We start from the raw sequence: 19820 nt of genomic DNA on the forward strand, positions 1-19820 counted from the left end.
TATAAGCCCACAGCAACAACAGCAGACTAACAGCGTGCGGTATAGGCTAGAAGTGTCACTCAGGCACGTTCCTCTTGCCTCTGGACACGGGAGAAATGCACTATCTAGCCGCAGCACAGTGGAAATATGGTTTTTTGGAGGAGCGCACCAGTGCGCACTGCTTGGAGTAGCCTAATCAGCCACACATGTATAACACACACGTTTCGGGCGGGAAAATACATCTGTCTGTAGTGGCTATACTACTGGAATTTACATAAAATCCTAGAAAATGACAACGGCAACAGAAATGGGGTCCACGAAAATAACACCCGAGGTTCTGCAAGAGATGCTACAACATTACAATTTAACGCGACAAGAGTTCATCGAGTCTTACAACATACAGCCGCTTGTCTACGTCCCTGAGTTGCCGTTGGGCGCTAAGACTACTTTCGTCATCATGTATGCTATCATATTTGTCCTGGCTTTGATTGGGAACAGTTTGGTTGTCTACATAGTGGTGCGTAAAAGAGCTATACAGACCTCCACTAATATCTTCATCTGTTCTCTGGCGGTGAGCGATCTTCTTATCACATTCTTCTGTATCCCGTTCACCTTGTTGCAGAACATCTCCTCGGAATGGCTCGGAGGTGAGTTCCTATGTTCCATGATTCCATCAACAGCTGTCAGCTCTGCACGGAATGTCTACTGGTTGAATTAACATGATTTCCGCGTCGTTTCAATGAAATTACATTATATTAAAGTGGAATTAGACGTTGGATTGATTTATGTGCCCAGTGGGGTGTCTACTGTCATTGATAGTTTGAATAAACTTTAGAAGCCTATATGTAATCGTTGTTTTGTTTTTCATCCTATAATAATATGGATGTGCATTCAATTTGGCAGTAGTTTACGAATATTATAATCTGAGCCTTGACACTCATTGATTTCTGAACGGGTTGTGTTTGCAGAGCGTTTTTTTTTATAATTTCAAGAGAATCTCAGTGTATTATTGCCTTCTGGTGCCTTCTACAGTTTAATGAAATTGATGGATGTGGGTCACTCAACCCATCAGTCAAAATGTTGACGTTAAAAACCAACCAACATGGGAGGTAATAGGCTACAGAGCAGTGCCTTACAGAATATTTTATTTCCATAGTTGTTGTCTAAGTAAACAGTTTTTAATCGATGTTCTGGTTTGCCGGACATTAGGGTTTATAGGTGGCTTGAGAGTTATTTCACCTTTTTCAATATTTCACACAAGATTTAGAGAAAGCAATATCACATTCGTTTTGTGATAAAGGTTATTCTGTGAATTGTCACAAAATAGCCTCTTTTGTTTGAATGGGTGAGGATCAGCCTTCTAGGGGACTATACATCGAAGCCAGGGGATTTAGGAGTGAAGGTTACCAACACACGAATTTCCCCATGCAGTTATATAACGAGAGCCATACCGGCTGCAGTACACAGGCAGCTCAATTATGATATGTTGCCCAATTCTTGACAAAAGAGCTGATTTGAGTGGTCAAAATACCAATTAGTGAGAAAAGATCGGAATTGGTCTGTGTAATCGCAGCCAATGAGAGAGCGCATGGAGAAACTTCTGCTTGTTCCATGTACAGTGTGTTTTTTGAGTGACACTTCTAACCCCTTCTCTTCATAGGTGTTCTCATCTGCAAGACGATTCCTTTTGTTCAGACTATGGCCATAGTGACGGGGATTCTCACAATGACCTGCATCGCTGTGGAGAGGTACCAGGGAATTGTCTACCCCTTGAAAATGAGGAGGCAGTACACTCCGAAAAGAGCGTACAAGATGCTTGGTATGCTTTTAAAAATAAACACTCCTTCTGCTTTTGTGTTAATGGTGTATGTCAGTGAGGACAGAGAAGGAAGGGTGGGGAAGAGGAGAAATGAGTGAGGAGAGTGGGAGAAGAGGAGAGTGGGAGAAGAGGAGAGTGGGAGAAGAGGAGAGTGGGAGAAGAAGAGAGGACACTAGGTCACTAGGTACAGACGTTGTGAGAGGCTAGTAAGATGAAAGATGATAAAAGATGGAGATTTTTTTTAAATTGAATTGGATAGTAGCCTATGAGAGTTCTTCAGTTATGGTTGAATGTCTTTCATAATATACAAAAAAAGTGGAGTATGGTGTGTAGATAAGTGGGGAAAAAACTCATAAAGCTCCGAGGCACTGACAACAAAAAGAGAAAAAAATGGCTTGACCTGACCTCCATCTTTTATCTTCTTTATCTTTTATCATCTTTCATCTTACTATCCTCTCACAATGGTAGTGAAATTAACATGAATAAATTCTCTGGCAACAGCTTTGGTGTACATTTCTGCAGTCAGCATGCCAATGGCATGCTCCTAAACTTGATACATCTGTGGCATTGTGTTGTGTGACAAAACTCCACATTTTAGAGTGGCCTTCTATTATCCTCAGCACAAGGTGCACCTGTGTAATGATGTGGTTGTTTAGAAGAAGCTGTTTAATCAGCTTCTTGATATGCCACACCTGTCAGGTGGATGGATTATCTTGGCAAAGGAGAAATGCTAACTAGCTGGGATGTAAACAAATGTGTACACAATTTGAGAGAAATTCCCTTTTTGTGTGTATGGAACATTGCTGGGATCTTTGTTTGTATTTTTGTTCAGTGTGTATAGGAGATAGGTCTCGTACCAAATGGCACCCTAACTCTAACCAAACACTATAGCATGATGCTAGACTTGTGTGTTGAATTCATATGTTAAACATACAGGAGAGGAACATTCTATTCCAGCTGCCCAATCGATATACAGGATAGGAACATTCTATTCCAGCTGCCCAATAGATATACAGGATAGGAACATTCTATTCCAGCTGCCCAATAGACATACAGGATAGGAACATTCTATGCCAGCTACCCAATAGAAATACAGGATAGGAACATTCTATTCCAGCTGCCCAATAGACATACAGGATAGGAACATTCTATTCCAGCTACCCAATAGATATACAGGATAGGAACATTCTATTCCAGCTGCCCAATCGATATACAGGATAGGAACATTCTATTCCAGCTACCCAATAGAAATACAGGATAGCGTATTGCAACAAATTCATTGTAATACACAGCTAAAATCTATTAATTTAAAATATGATAATGGTAACATTTTACACACACATAAAGGTACAAATGTGAAAAATTGGTGGATCCAGAGTTTTGGAAAGAAACTCTTCATATGTGTACAGTATATGATGTATTACTTGTGGTATTGTGAGGAAGTCATTGTGTTGAGACGTGTCTTCTTTGTGCAGGACTTGTATGGAGTGCATCAGTGGTTGTGGGATCCCCAATGCTGTTCGTACAGCAACTAGAGGTGTGTATGTCAAGCCCCTCCCATCACAGCTACTGTAGCTTCAAACCAAATCCAAAACGTTTACAGTAAACATCCTGGCACCAAAGAAGCTGACCAGACCTGACTTAACCAGACCTGACTTAACCAGACCTAACTTAACCAGACCTAACTTAACCAGACCTGACTTAACCAGAGATAACTTAACCAGACCTAACTTAACCAGACCTAACTTAACCTGGCTTAACTTAACCAGACCTAACTTAACCAGACCTAACTTAACCAGACCTAACTTAACCAGACCTGACTTAACCAGACCTGACTTAACCAGACCTAACTTAACCAGACCTAACTTAACCAGACCTAACTTAACCAGACCTGACTTAACCTGGCCTGACACTAACCTGGCCTGACTTAACCTGGCCTGACTTAACCTGACCTGACTTAACCTGACCTGACTTAACCTGGCCTGACCTAACTTAACCTGGCCTGACCTAACTTAACCTGGCCTGACTTAACCTGGCCTGACCTAACTTAACCTGGCCTGACCTAACTTGACCTAACTTGACCTGACTTAACCTGACCTGACTTAACCTGGCCTGACCTAACTTAACCTGGCCTGACCTAACTTAACCTGGCCTGACCTAACTTAACCTGGCCTGACCTAACTTGACCTAACTTGACCTGGCCTGGCCTAACTTTACCTGGCCTAACTTTACCTGGCCTAGCTTTACCTGGCCTAACTTTACCTGTCCCAACCTTACCTGTCCCAACCTTACCTGTCCCAACTTTACCTGTCCTAGCTTTACCTGCTAACTACCTGGCCTAACTTTACCTGGCCTAACTTTACCTGGCCTAACTTTACCTGGCCTAACTTGACCTGACCTAACTTGACCTGACCTAACTTGACCTGACCTAACTTGACCTGACCTAACTTGACCTGACCTAACTTGACTTGACCTGACCTAACTTGACCTAACTTGACCTGACCTAACTTGACCTGACCTAACTTGACCTGACCTAACTTGACCTGACCTGACCTTACCTGACTTGACCTAACTTGACCTGACCTAACTTGACCTGACCTTACCTGACTTGACCTGACCTAACTTGACCTGACCTAACTTGACCTGACCTAACTTGACCTGACTTAACTTGACCTGACTTGACCTGACTTTACCTGACTTGACCTGACTTTACCTGACCTAACTTAACCTGACCTAACTTGACCTGACCTGACCTAACTTAACCAACCCGAACCTGACCTAACTTAACCTAACCTGATCTATCTTGACCTAACTTAACCGAACCTGACTTAACCTAACCATATCGGTCGCTTTCAGAATCACTCCAGAAAACCAAAAGCTGTGATTGAATGATTCATTGATGTGTTTCCCCTCCGTTCCCAGGTGAAGTATGACTTCCTGTATGACCACCACCACGTGTGTTGTCAGGAGCGTTGGCGTTCCCTGATCCACAGACAAGTGTACACCACCTTCATCATGGTCGCTCTGTTCCTGATGCCCATGGCAGCCATGTTGTTTCTCTACACACGGATAGGGATAGAGCTGTGGATCAGGAAGAGGGTGGGGGACTCCTCTGTCCTGAACACCATGAACCACAGAGAGGTCAACAAAATATCCAGGTACTCTACATATACGCAGACGTCTTTCATTGTTTTTATTGTGATAGATATAGGGAAGAATGAGAGAGATGAGCCAGGAGAGGACTGGCCACCCTTCAGAGCCTAGTTCCTCTCTAGAATGAGAGATGAGCCAGGAGAGGACTGGCCACCCCTCAGAGCCTAGTTCCTCTCTAGAATGAGAGAGGAGAGATGAGCCAGGAGAGGACTGGCCACCCCTCAGAGCCTAGTTCCTCTCTAGAATGAGAGAGGAGAGATGAGCCAGGAGAGGACTGGCCACCCCTCAGAGCCTAGTTCCTCTCTAGAATGAGAGAGGAGAGATGAGCCAGGAGAGGACTGGCCACCCCTCAGAGCCTAGTTCCTCTCTAGAATGAGAGAGGAGAGATGAGCCAGGAGAGGACTGGCCACCCCTCAGAGCCTAGTTCCTCTCTAGAATGAGAGAGGAGAGATGAGCCAGGAGAGGACTGGCCACCCCTCAGAGCCTAGTTCCTCTCTAGAATGAGAGAGGAGAGATGAGCCAGGAGAGGACTGGCCACCCCTCAGAGCCTAGTTCCTCTCTAGAATGAGAGAGGAGAGATGAGCCAGGAGAGGACTGGCCACCCCTCAGAGCCTAGTTCCTCTCTAGAATGAGAGAGGAGAGATGAGCCAGGAGAGGACTGGCCACCCCTTAGAGCCTAGTTCCTCTCTAGAATGAGAGATGAGCCAGGAGAGGACTGACCACCCCTCAGAGCCTAGTTCCTCTCTAGAATGAGAGAGGAGAGATGAGCCAGGAGAAGACTGGCCACCCCTCAGAGCCTGGTTCCTCTCTAGGATGAGAGAGGAGAGATGAGTCAGGAGAAGACTGGCCACCCCTCAGAGCCTGGTTCCTCTCTACCCAGTACTGCCAGGAGAGGACTGGCCACCCTTCAGAGCCTGGTTCCTCTCTACCCAGTACAGATAGGAGAGGACTGGCCACCCCTCAGAGCCTGGTTCCTCTCCACCAGGTACAGACAGGAGAGGACTGGCCACCCCTCAGAGCCTGGTTCCTCTCTACCCAGTACAGCCAGGAGAGGACTGGTCACCCCTCAGAGCCTGGTTCCTCTGTACCAGGTACAGACAGGAGAGGACTGACCACCCCTCAGAGCCTGGTTCCTCTGTACCAGGTACAGACAGGAGAGGACTGGCCACCCCTCAGAGCCTAGTTCCTCTCTAGAATGAGAGATGAGCCAGGAGAGGACTGACCACCCCTCAGAGCCTAGTTCCTCTCTAGAATGAGAGAGGAGAGATGAGCCAGGAGAAGACTGGCCACCCCTCAGAGCCTGGTTCCTCTTTACCCAGTACAGCCAGGAGAAGACTGGTCACCCCTCAGAGCCTGGTTCCTCTCTAGAAAGAGAGAGGAGAGATGAGCCAGGAGAGGACTGGCCACCCCTCAGAGCCTAGTTCCTCTCTAGAATGAGAGAGGAGAGATGAGCCAGGAGAGGACTGGCCACCCCTCAGAGCCTAGTTCCTCTCTAGAATGAGAGAGGAGAGATGAGCCAGGAGAGGACTGGCCACCCCTCAGAGCCTAGTTCCTCTCTAGAATGAGAGAGGAGAGATGAGCCAGGAGAGGACTGGCCACCCCTCAGAGCCTAGTTCCTCTCTACCCAGTACAGCCAGGAGAAGACTGGTCACCCCTCAGAGCCTGGTTCCTCTCTACCCAGTACAGATAGGAGAGGACTGGCCACCCCTCAGAGCCTGGTTCCTCTCCACCAGGTACAGACAGGAGAGGACTGGCCACCCCTCAGAGCCTGGTTCCTCTGTACCAGGTACAGACAGGAGAGGACTGACCACCCCTCAGAGCCTGGTTCCTCTGTACCAGGTACAGACAGGAGAGGACTGACCACCCCTCAGAGCCTGGTTCCTCTGTACCAGGTACAGACAGGAGAGGACTGACCACCCCTCAGAGCCTGGTTCCTCTGTACCAGGTACAGACAGGAGAGGACTGACCTCCCCTCAGAGCCTGGTTCCTCTCTACCCAGTACAGCCAGTAGAGGAATGGCCACTCTTCAGAGCCTGATTCCTCTCTAGGTAACTGCTGATTGTAAAAAAGGCTTTATAAAATGCACTATATTTATTGATTGAGGTGAACGGATATGAAAAGTTGAAAGCACCTGGGTATTGAACCGGCGGTCTGAGTTGACTGGAGTTGACAGCACTACTGCCAGACCATTCAGGCACACAGAGAGCTCTTCTAAAGTCCCTGTTGAAATGCATTGTGCAGGATGACACCTGCATGTCTCTCCGTACGGGAAGAATAAAAGAAAGGGAATCAGCGCGAGAAGGTGAGAACATTCTTTATTGATTTTCACAGGAAGAAGAAGCGAGCTGTAAAAATGATGATTACCATCGTTCTGCTGTTCACAATCTGTTGGGCTCCGTTTCATACCGTTCACATGCTGTTTGAGTACAGTAAGTATCTATCACACTACAATAACGACAATAGGGCTTAGGTCTAACAAGCTGAAATAGGGTGTAGTACATATAGCATAAACAATCACCGTCACATAACCTTTACATTCAGGTTTAACTGTAACTCAGAGGCAGGTGTAAATCTTACGGTTCAGGATGGTTTTTTATTTCATTTCACTAACCACGTTTCCATTAAACCATTTCATGCGGATGAATTACCTGATGCATGAATAAAAAGTCACGCCCAGTCTGATGGAAACATGACATGTCGGTACAAGACTGTGCTGACAAAACTATTTGTTCGTTCGACGTGGTGGATCTTTTTTGTGTCGGTAAAATGTATTATATGAGAAATGGCGGTGGAAACGCCGCGATGCGTAAATGATTAATATAATAACCATCATATCTAAGTAAAGTTGGAGTCACGTGATGATATGTTGTGTGGTCCTCTCACTACGACTCGGGAAAACATGCCGTTTATTAGCCTACAGATTAAATCAATTATGTTCAATGTGAATGTGCAATGAGCTTGATGCTCCTTTCCAATAAATGTCGAGGGTCTTATTCTGGTGACATGATGATCGATGCTTGGCTGCCGTTTCACAAATACACATCATTTGACGCTTTTTCATAATTATCTCATAATGTAGGTTGCCTACTATGTCCGCGAGCTGTTGACTAGCGCTCATGTCTGAGCCAGAGTGAGCACGTCGGCTATATAATGCAACAGTTTTTGTGATACAAGTATCAGTCGAGCTGGAAATGCGATGGAAACTCATTTAACTTGTATTTTTCCATTCGGTACATGAAAATGTAACAGTCAAAGTTCTGTTTATATGCACTACATCACGCACAGCCTCTTATCGGGGCTCTCGAGAGGCGCAGAGGTCTAAGGCACTGCATCTCAGTGCAAGACGTGCCACTGTTGTACCTGGTTTGAATCCAAGCTGTATCACATCTGGTTGTGCTTGAGAGTCCCATAGGGCGGCGCACAATTGGCCCAGCGTCGTCCACTGTAAACAAGAATATGTTATTTTAACTGACTTGCCTAGTTAAAATTGAAAACGTTTAAATCCGCAAACAGTCTGTTTTTTATTTGTTTCTTAAGAGAAAAAAATATTGTAGTGATGTCCTGTATTTGTTACTGTATTGTAATTTCTCCAAAAATTATAATGAGAAAATCAGTTTGATGGAAACATCTCTGGTGGGAAAATGCAATATTGTTATATGGTGATTTTAGAATATTCAAATGAAACTCTGTCGTAAAATTGGATGGAAACTTTAGCTACAAATAGTCTAAATACAGCTAAACTAATCCCTAAAAACCTTCCTTTCATCTAGACAACCTAGAGAAGAACTCTGACGAGGTGACGGTGAACATGATCATCGCCATCGTCCAGGCCATCGGCTTCTCCAACTCCTTCAACAACCCGATCATCTACGCCTTCATGAACGAGAACTTCAAGAAGAGCTGTGTGGCAACCTTGTCCCGCTGCCTCAGGAAGCCCTCCAACCACCGGGGCGGCGCTGTGGAGACGCCCAACAACCCCACTGTACTCTTTATTAGACCACTGAAGAGGGAGGCCTTCGCAGAGACTGGAGGTGGGGCTAATGGAGGCTTGGCGCAGGGTGTGCTGGAGAACGGTCCGTCTGTCTCCTCTCAGACCTCTTCAGCCTTAGCAGGGGAGAAGATGACGGAGAACAGTCAGCTTCCCAGTGAGCAGTGTAGATCTGTTGAAATAGTCTCGTTACAGACTTAAAAAAAGAAGCACTCCAGTCTCCTCCTCACCTCATTTATCCAAGTGTACATTACGGGATAAATTAGTACAGGTTCAGAAACGTACCTTTTGGAAAAGGTACAAATGATCCTATTTAGGTTACCACCACAGTGTCAACGCAGTCTGTTCCTTTTAAGTGGCAAAAATGTACCACTAAAACGTATTTTTTTGGGGGTGTTGTTTTAAAACTGTATGGTGCAAAGCCTTATTTGCATATTTCCCAGGGTGCCTTTCAAGTGAATTTTAGCGTTACCAGCACCATCAATGACTGTTTGCTAGTGACACAGACAGCAAAGTGATATGGAATTCTCATTGGAATGCAGCCACAGTTAGAATATCCCCAAATGTTAACTTCTAAATCACCCTCAAACGGCATTTAAAATGACTGCCAAAGTAGCGAAGACTGATAAATGACTCCCTAAACCATCTAAACAGGAACAACCATCTCAGTAACGGGTGAAATAAATCCAACTACTAACAGATTGGATGAGTTAAAAAAAAGTATGTTATTTATCTTTGTGTAGCATAAGATCAATCAAACATATTGAAACAAACAATTCTAAAAAACAACCTGCGAAAGTGCATGCTGGGAAATATGAAAATGGGATTGGTTTTTGAGAGCATATTGGGTACAATAATGTACCATTATACTAGATTATCTGATTATTATGTGTACCTCTTAAGGTACATTGTGTATTTTAATATTTTTGTACACCAGGAAACAACACTGTACCCTATTCATACCTTTTTTTTCTGAGTGTGCATTCGGAAAGTATTCAGACCCCTTAACTTTTTCCACATTTTGTTAAGTTACAGCCTTATTCTAAAATGGATTGAATAAGCATTTTCCCTCATCAATCTACACACATACCCCATAATGACATCACAATACCGTATAATGACATCACAATACCGTATAATGACATCACAATACCCCATAATGACATCACAATACCCCATAATGACAACACAATACCCCATAATGACATCACAATACCGTATAATGACATCACAATACCCCATAAGGACATCACAATACCCGTATAATGACATCACAATACCCCATAATGACATCACAATACCCATAATGACATCACAATCCCCCATAATGACATCACAATACCGTTATAATGACATCACAATATACCCATAATGACATCACAATACCCCATAATGACATCACAATACCCCCATAATGACACACAATACCCATAATGACCCCATCACCAATACCCCATAATGGACATCACAATACCCCATAATGACATCACAATATCCCCATAATGGACACACAATACCCCATAATGACAACACAATACCCCATAATGACATCACAGACCCCCATAATGACATCACAATACCCCATAATGACAATCACCAATACCCCATTAAACAACAATACCCCTAAGACATCACATACCCATAATGACAATCACAATACCCCATGATGACACAACACAATACCCCATAATGACAACACAATACCCCATAATGACAACACAATACCCCATAATGACAACACAATACCCCATAATGACATCACAATACCCCATAATGACATCACAATACCCCATAATGACATCACAATACCCCATAATGACAACACAATACCCCATAATGACATCACAATACCCCATAATGACATCACAATACCCCATAATGACAACACAATACCCCATAATGACATCACAATACCCCATAATGACAACACAATACCCATAATGACATCACAATACCCCATAATGACATCACAATACCCCATAATGACATCACAATACCCCATAATGACATCACAATACCCCATAATGACAACACAATACCCCATAATGACATCACAATACCCCATAATGACAACACAATACCCCATAATGACATCACAATACCCCATAATGACATCACAATACCCCATAATGACATCACAATACCCCATAATGACATCACAATACCCCATAATGACAACACAATACCCCATAATGACATCACAATACCCCATAATGACAACACAATACCCCATAATGACAACACAATACCCCATAATGACATCACAATACCCCATAATGACATCACAATACCCCATAATGACATCACAATACCCCATAATGACAACACAATACCCCATAATGACAACACAATACCCCATAATGACAACACAATACCCCATAATGACAACACAATACCCCATAATGACATCACAATACCCCATAATGACAACACAATACCCCATAATGACAACACAATACCCCATAATGACAACACAATACCCCATAATGACATCACAATACCCCATAATGACATCACAATACCCCATAATGACAACACAATACCCCATAATGACATCACAATACCCCATAATGACAACACAATACCCCATAATGACATCACAATACCCCATAATGACATCACAATACCCCATAATGACATCACAATACCCCATAATGACAACACAATACCCCATAATGACAACACAATACCCCATAATGACAACACAATACCCCATAATGACAACACAATACCCCATAATGACATCACAATACCCCATAATGACAACACAATACCCCATAATGACAACACAATACCCCATAATGACAACACAATACCCCATAATGACATCACAATACCCCATAATGACAACACAATACCCCATAATGACAACACAATACCCCATAATGACAACACAATACCCCATAATGACATCACAATACCCCATAATGACATCACAATACCCCATAATGACAACACAATACCCCATAATGACAACACAATACCCCATAATGACAACACAATACCCCATAATGATATCACAATACCCCATAATGACATCACAATACCCCATAATGACATCACAATACCCCATAATGACATCACAATACCCCATAATGACATCACAATACCCCATAATGATATCACAATACCCCATAATGATATCACAATACCCCATAATGACATCACAATACCCCATAATGACATCACAATACCCCATAATGACATCACAATACCCCATAATGACATCACAATACCCATACTGACATCACAATACCCCATAATGACATCACAATACCCCATAATGACATCACAATACCCCATAATGACAACACAATACCCCATAATGACAACCAATACCCCATAATGACATCACAATACCCCATAATGACAACACAATACCCCATAATGACAACACAATACCCCATAATGACATCACAATACCCCATAATGACATCACAATACCCCATAATGACATCACAATACCCCATAATGACAACACAATACCCCATAATGACATCACAATACCCCATAATGACAACACAATACCCCATAATGACAACACAATACCCCATAATGACAACACAATACCCCATAATGACAACACAATACCCCATAATGACAACACAATACCCCATAATGACATCACAATACCCCATAATGACATCACAATACCCCATAATGACATCACAATACCCCATAATGACAACACAATACCCCATAATGACAACACAATACCCCATAATGACATCACAATACCCCATAATGACATCACAATACCCCATAATGACAACACAATACCCCATACTGACATCACAATACCCATAATGACATCACAATACCCCATAATGACATCACAATACCCCATAATGACAACACAATACCCCATACTGACATCACAATACCCCATAATGACATCACAATACCCCATAATGACATCACAATACCCCATAATGACATCACAATACCCCATACTGACATCACAATACCCCATAATGACAACACAATACCCCATAATGACAACACAATACCCCATAATGACAACACAATACCCCATAATGACATCACAATACCCCATAATGACATCACAATACCCCATAATGACAACACAATACCCCATAATGACATCACAATACCCCATAATGACATCACAATACCCCATAATGACATCACAATACCCCATAATGACAACACAATACCCCATAATGACATCACAATACCCCATAATGACATCACAATACCCCATAATGACATCACAATACCCCATAATGATATCACAATACCCCATAATGACAACACAATACCCCATAATGACAACACAATACCCCATAATGACAACACAATACCCCATAATGACAACACAATACCCCATAATGACATCACAATACCCCATAATGACAACACAATACCCCATAATGACAACACAATACCCCATAATGACAACACAATACCCCATAATGACATCACAATACCCCATAATGACAACACAATACCCCATAATGACAACACAATACCCCATAATGACATCACAATACCCCATAATGACATCACAATACCCCATAATGACATCACAATACCCCATAATGACATCACAATACCCCATAATGACATCACAATACCCCATAATGACATCACAATACCCCATAATGACAACACAATACCCCATAATGACATCACAATACCCCATAATGACAACACAATACCCATAATGACAACACAATACCCCATAATGACAACACAATACCCCATAATGACAACACAATACCCCATAATGACATCACAATACCCCATAATGACATCACAATACCCCATAATGACATCACAATACCCCATAATGACAACACAATACCCCATAATGACAACACAATACCCATAATGACATCACAATACCCCATAATGACATCACAATACCCCATAATGACAACACAATACCCCATACTGACATCACAATACCCCATAATGACATCACAATACCCCATAATGACATCACAATACCCCATAATGACAACACAATACCCCATACTGACATCACAATACCCCATAATGACATCACAATACCCCATAATGACATCACAATACCCCATAATGACATCACAATACCCCATACTGACATCACAATACCCCATAATGACAACACAATACCCCATAATGACAACACAATACCCCATAATGACAACACAATACCCCATAATGACAACACAATACCCATAATGACATCACAATACCCCATAATGACATCACAATACCCCATAATGACAACACAATACCCCATAATGACAACACAATACCCCATAATGACAACACAATACCCCATAATGACAACACAATACCCCATAATGACAACACAATACCCCATAATGACATCACAATACCCCATAATGACATCACAATACCCCATAATGACAACACAATACCCCATACTGACATCACAATACCCCATAATGACATCACAATACCCCATAATGACATCACAATACCCCATAATGACAACACAATACCCCATACTGACATCACAATACCCCATAATGACATCACAATACCCCATAATGACATCACAATACCCCATAATGACATCACAATACCCCATACTGACATCACAATACCCCATAATGACAACACAATACCCCATAATGACAACACAATACCCCATAATGACAACACAATACCCCATAATGACATCACAATACCCCATAATGACATCACAATACCCCATAATGACATCACAATACCCATAATGACAACACAATACCCCATAATGACAACACAATACCCCATAATGACATCACAATACCCCATAATGACATCACAATACCCCATAATGACAACACAATACCCCATACTGACATCACAATACCCCATAATGACATCACAATACCCCATAATGACATCACAATACCCCATAATGACAACACAATACCCCATACTGACATCACAATACCCCATAATGACATCACAATACCCCATAATGACATCACAATACCCCATAATGACATCACAATACCCCATACTGACATCACAATACCCCATAATGACAACACAATACCCCATAATGACAACACAATACCCCATAATGACAACACAATACCCCATAATGACATCACAATACCCCATAATGACAACACAATACCCCATAATGACATCACAATACCCCATAATGACATCACAATACCCCATAATGACATCACAATACCCCATAATGACAACACAATACCCATAATGACATCACAATACCCCATAATGACATCACAATACCCCATAATGACATCACAATACCCCATAATGATATCACAATACCCCATAATGACAACACAATACCCCATAATGACAACACAATACCCCATAATGACAACACAATACCCCATAATGACAACACAATACCCCATAATGACATCACAATACCCCATAATGACAACACAATACCCCATAATGACAACACAATACCCCATAATGACAACACAATACCCCATAATGACATCACAATACCCCATAATGACAACACAATACCCCATAATGACAACACAATACCCCATATGACATCACAATACCCATAATGACATCACAATACCCCATAATGACATCACAATACCCCATAATGACATCAACAATACCCCATAATGACAACCACAATCACCCATAATGACAACTCACAATACACCATAATGACAACACAATACCCCATAATGACACACAATACCCCATAATGACAACACATACCCCTATGACACCACATACCCCATACTGACAACACAATACCCCCATAATGACATCACAATACCCCAGAATGACATCACAATACCCGCATAATGACATCACAATACCCCATAATGACACACATACCCATAATGACCACACAATACCCCCATAATGACATCACAATACCCCATAATGACCATCACAATTACCCCATAATGACAAACACAATACCCCATATACTGACATCACAATACCCCATAATGACATCACAATACCCATAATGACATCACAATACCCCATATGACAACCACAATACACCCTACTGACATCACAATACCCATATGACATCACAATACCCCCATAATGACATCACAATACCCATAATGACATCACAATACCCATACTTGACATCACAATACCCATAATGACCAACACAATACCCCATAATGACAACACATACCCAATAATGGACAACACAATACCCCTCATATGACAACACAATCACCCATAATGACATCACAATACCCCATAATGACATCACAATACCCCATATGACATCACAATACCCCATAATGACAACACAATACCCCATAATGACAACACAATACCCATAATGACAACACAATACCCCATAATGACAACACATACCCATAATGACATCACAATACCCCATAATGACATCACAATACCCCATAATGACAACACAATACCCCATACTGACAATCACAATACCCCATAATGACATCACAATACCCCATAATGACATCACAAATACCCCATATGACAACACAATACCCCATACTGACATCACAATACCCCATAATGACATCACAATACCCCATAATGACATCACAATACCCCATAATGACATCACAATACCCCATACTGACATCACAATACCCCATAATGACAACACAATACCCCATAATGAACAACACAATACCCATAATGACAACACAATACCCCATAATGACATCACAATACCCCATAATGACATCACAATACCCCATAATGAACAACACAATACCCCATAATGACATCACAATACCCCATAATGACATCACAATACCCATAATGACATCACATACCCCATAATGACAACACAATACCCCATAATGACATCACAATACCCCATAATGACATCACAATACCCCATAATGAATCACAATACCCCATTAATGACATCACAATACCCATAATGACATCACATACCAGGTTTTTAGACATTTTTTTGCACATTTATTAATAATATAGAAATACCTTATTTAACATAAGTATTCAATATCCCTTTGCTATGAGACATGAAATTGAGCTCAGATGCATCCTGTTTCCATTGATCATCCTTGAGCTGTTTCTACAACTTGATTGGAGTCCACCTGTGGTCAATTCAGATTTGAAAAAGCACACACAGTTGTCTCACAAGGTCTCACAGTTGACATGTCAGAGCAAAACTCAAGCCATGAGGTCGAAGGAATTATACGTAGAGCTCTGAGACAGGATTGTGTCAAAGCACAAATATGGGGAAGGGTACCAAAACATTTATGCAGCATTGAAGGTCCCTAAGAAAACAGCGGCTTCCATCATTCTTAAATGGAAGAAGTTTGGAACCACCAAGACTCTTCCTAGAGCTGGCTTCCCGGCCAAACTGAGCAGTCAGGGTAGAAGGGCCTTGGTCAGGGAGGTGACTAAGAACCTGATTGGAGCTCTGTCAGAGTGACAGAGTTCCTCTGTGGAGATGGGAGAACCTTCCAGAAGTACAACCATCTCTGCAGCATCACCAATCAGGCCTTTATGTAGAGTGGCCAGACGGAAGCCAACCTCAGTAAAAAGCACATCACAGCCCGGTTGGAGTTTGCCAAAAGGCACCCAAAGGAAACAAGATACTCTGGTCTGATGAAACCAAGATTAAACACTTTGAACTCTTCGGCCTGAATGCAAGTGCCACGTTTGGAGGAAATGTGGCACCATCCCTGCGGTGAAGCATGGTGGTGGCACCATCCCTGCGGTGAAGCATGGTGGTGCAGCATCCTGCGGTGAAGCATGTGGTGGCAGCATCCTGCGGTGAAGCATGGTGGTGGCAGCATCCCTGCGGTGAAGCATGGTGGTGGCACCATCCCTGCGGGGAAGCATGTGGTGGCACCATCCCTGCCGGTGAAGCATGGTGGTGGCACCATCCCTGCGGTGAAGCATGGTGGTGGCAGCATCCCTGCGGTGAAGCATGGTGGTGGCACCATCCTGCGGTGAAGCATGGTGGTGGCAACCATCCCTGCGGTGAAGCATGTGGTGGCACCATCCCTGTGGTGAAGCATGGTGGTGGCAGCATCCCTGCGGTGAAGCGATGTTGGTGGCAGCATCCTGCTGTGGGGATGTTTATCAGGGGAAAATAATAGATCTACAGAAAAGAACGGAGAAACTCCCCAAATACACGTGTGCCAAGCTTGTAGCATCATACCCATGAAGACTTGAGGCTGTAATCACTGGCAAAGCTATGCCAGGCTTGTAGCATCATACCCATGAAGACTTGAGGCTGTAATCACTGCCAAAGGTGTGCCAAGCTGTAGCATCATACCCATGAAGACTTGAGGCTGTAATCATTGCCAAAGGTGCGTCAACAAGTACTGAGTAAAGGGTCTGAATATTTCTAAAAATCGTATTTTTGCTTTGTCGTTATGGAGTACTGTGTGTAGATTGATGAGGGCGGGGACAATTTGATCCATTCCAGAATAAGGCCGTAATGTAACAAGATGTGGAAAAAGTCAAGGGGTCTGAATACTTTCGAAGGCACTGGACATATGCCAACTTCCGAATAACTATTCCGCAGCCTTCCGTACCCTACAATCATCAGACTAAAACAGCCTGGTCAAACCAGCCACTACCCTGCCCAGCATGGGTGACAGTGCCTTCTCACATGTGGCCCCCTCAGCTCTGCAACACTCTACCTGTACTTGTCCAGGAGGCAGCTTTAATCTCCCTCACTTTAAAACACCTATTCAAGCTTTTAATGTTTAATGGCTTAATCTGCTTAGAGTCCATCTTCGACATTAGCAGGTAATGTGTTGACGTATTGTGATCGTTTTTTGTTGTTGTTGTTGTTTTCTAACTTTATGCACATTGAGTGCTGCATGGAGCGTGGGAAATGTGCTATGCAAATGATATATGTATTAATTAGTATTGTTATTGACAGGAAGAGAGCACCACAGCAGGCAGCTAGCAGGCAGCTGTCGTTTAGGAGACGGTAGACCCAAAGTCCTGGTGGCAAAACCTCCTACTGCTCAACTGTACATACGGTAGATACTGTACATACGGTAGATACTGTACATATGGTAGATACTGTACATACGATAGATACGGTACATATGGTAGATACGGTAGGTACGGTACATACGGTAGATACAGTACATACGGTAGATACGGTAGTGAGAGCTAGTCCATTAACGAACACAATCACTTATAAAAAGCACATTTTGTACTTTCACCAAACTACTGTCTTGTAAATGAAGGTAACCACTGCAGGCATCTCAGAGAAGAACCGATTGTGAAGACATGTTTTGAATATGAAATAAAACAGGGTCACCTCAGAAAGATTTTAAATAGAAAGGACACCAGGTTCATTGATTCAGTGTTACCTGATTCAGCATGCTGAGAAAGCCAGGTTCATTGATTCAGTATTACCTGATTCAGCATGCTGAGAAAGCCAGGTTTATTGATTCACTATTACCTGATTCGGCATGCTGAGAAAGCCAGGTTTATTGATTCACTATTACCTGATTCGGCATGCTGAGAAAGCCAGGTTTATTGATTCAGTATTACCTGATTCGGCATGCTGAGAAAGCCAGGTTCATTGATTCACTATTACCTGATTCGGCATGCTGAGAAAGCCAGGTTCATTGATTCACTATTACCTGATTCAGCATGCTGAGAAAGCCAGGCTCATTGATTCACTACAGATAATTCCACAACAGACAATACAATAGACCCAATAGAGGTATTGGAGTTGGAATACTCAGTAGCATGCAAATCACTACTGTCTGGAGATGGAGGTATCTAATTATATAGAGGCTAATTACCAATCAATAAATGAATCAAGACCGTTTTATTTAACTGAAAGAGCTCAACGTTATTAACCTGGTCCCAGATCTATTTGTGCTCTATGCAACCTCATGTTCAAGCCAAACAATGAGTGACAAGTAGGTTGACACAACCCAAACA

General features: G+C 42.6%; 1 protein-coding gene across 1 annotated transcript; it reads left to right on the forward strand.

Annotated features, from left to right (window-relative positions):
* Window positions 1-325: 325 nt before the first annotated feature.
* On the forward strand, window positions 326-9610 carry LOC116372080 (pyroglutamylated RF-amide peptide receptor-like). Its single transcript, XM_031821165.1, has 6 exons — window positions 326-626; window positions 1640-1798; window positions 3274-3335; window positions 4721-4956; window positions 7283-7380; window positions 8722-9610. Exons 1-6 carry the CDS (start codon window positions 326-328, stop codon window positions 9138-9140), a joined length of 1275 nt encoding a protein of 424 aa, XP_031677025.1. The 3' UTR covers window positions 9141-9610.
* Window positions 9611-19820: the final 10210 nt, after the last annotated feature.

This window comes from Oncorhynchus kisutch, unplaced genomic scaffold (assembly GCF_002021735.2).
Source record: "Oncorhynchus kisutch isolate 150728-3 unplaced genomic scaffold, Okis_V2 scaffold3902, whole genome shotgun sequence".
NCBI lineage: Eukaryota > Metazoa > Chordata > Actinopteri > Salmoniformes > Salmonidae > Oncorhynchus > Oncorhynchus kisutch.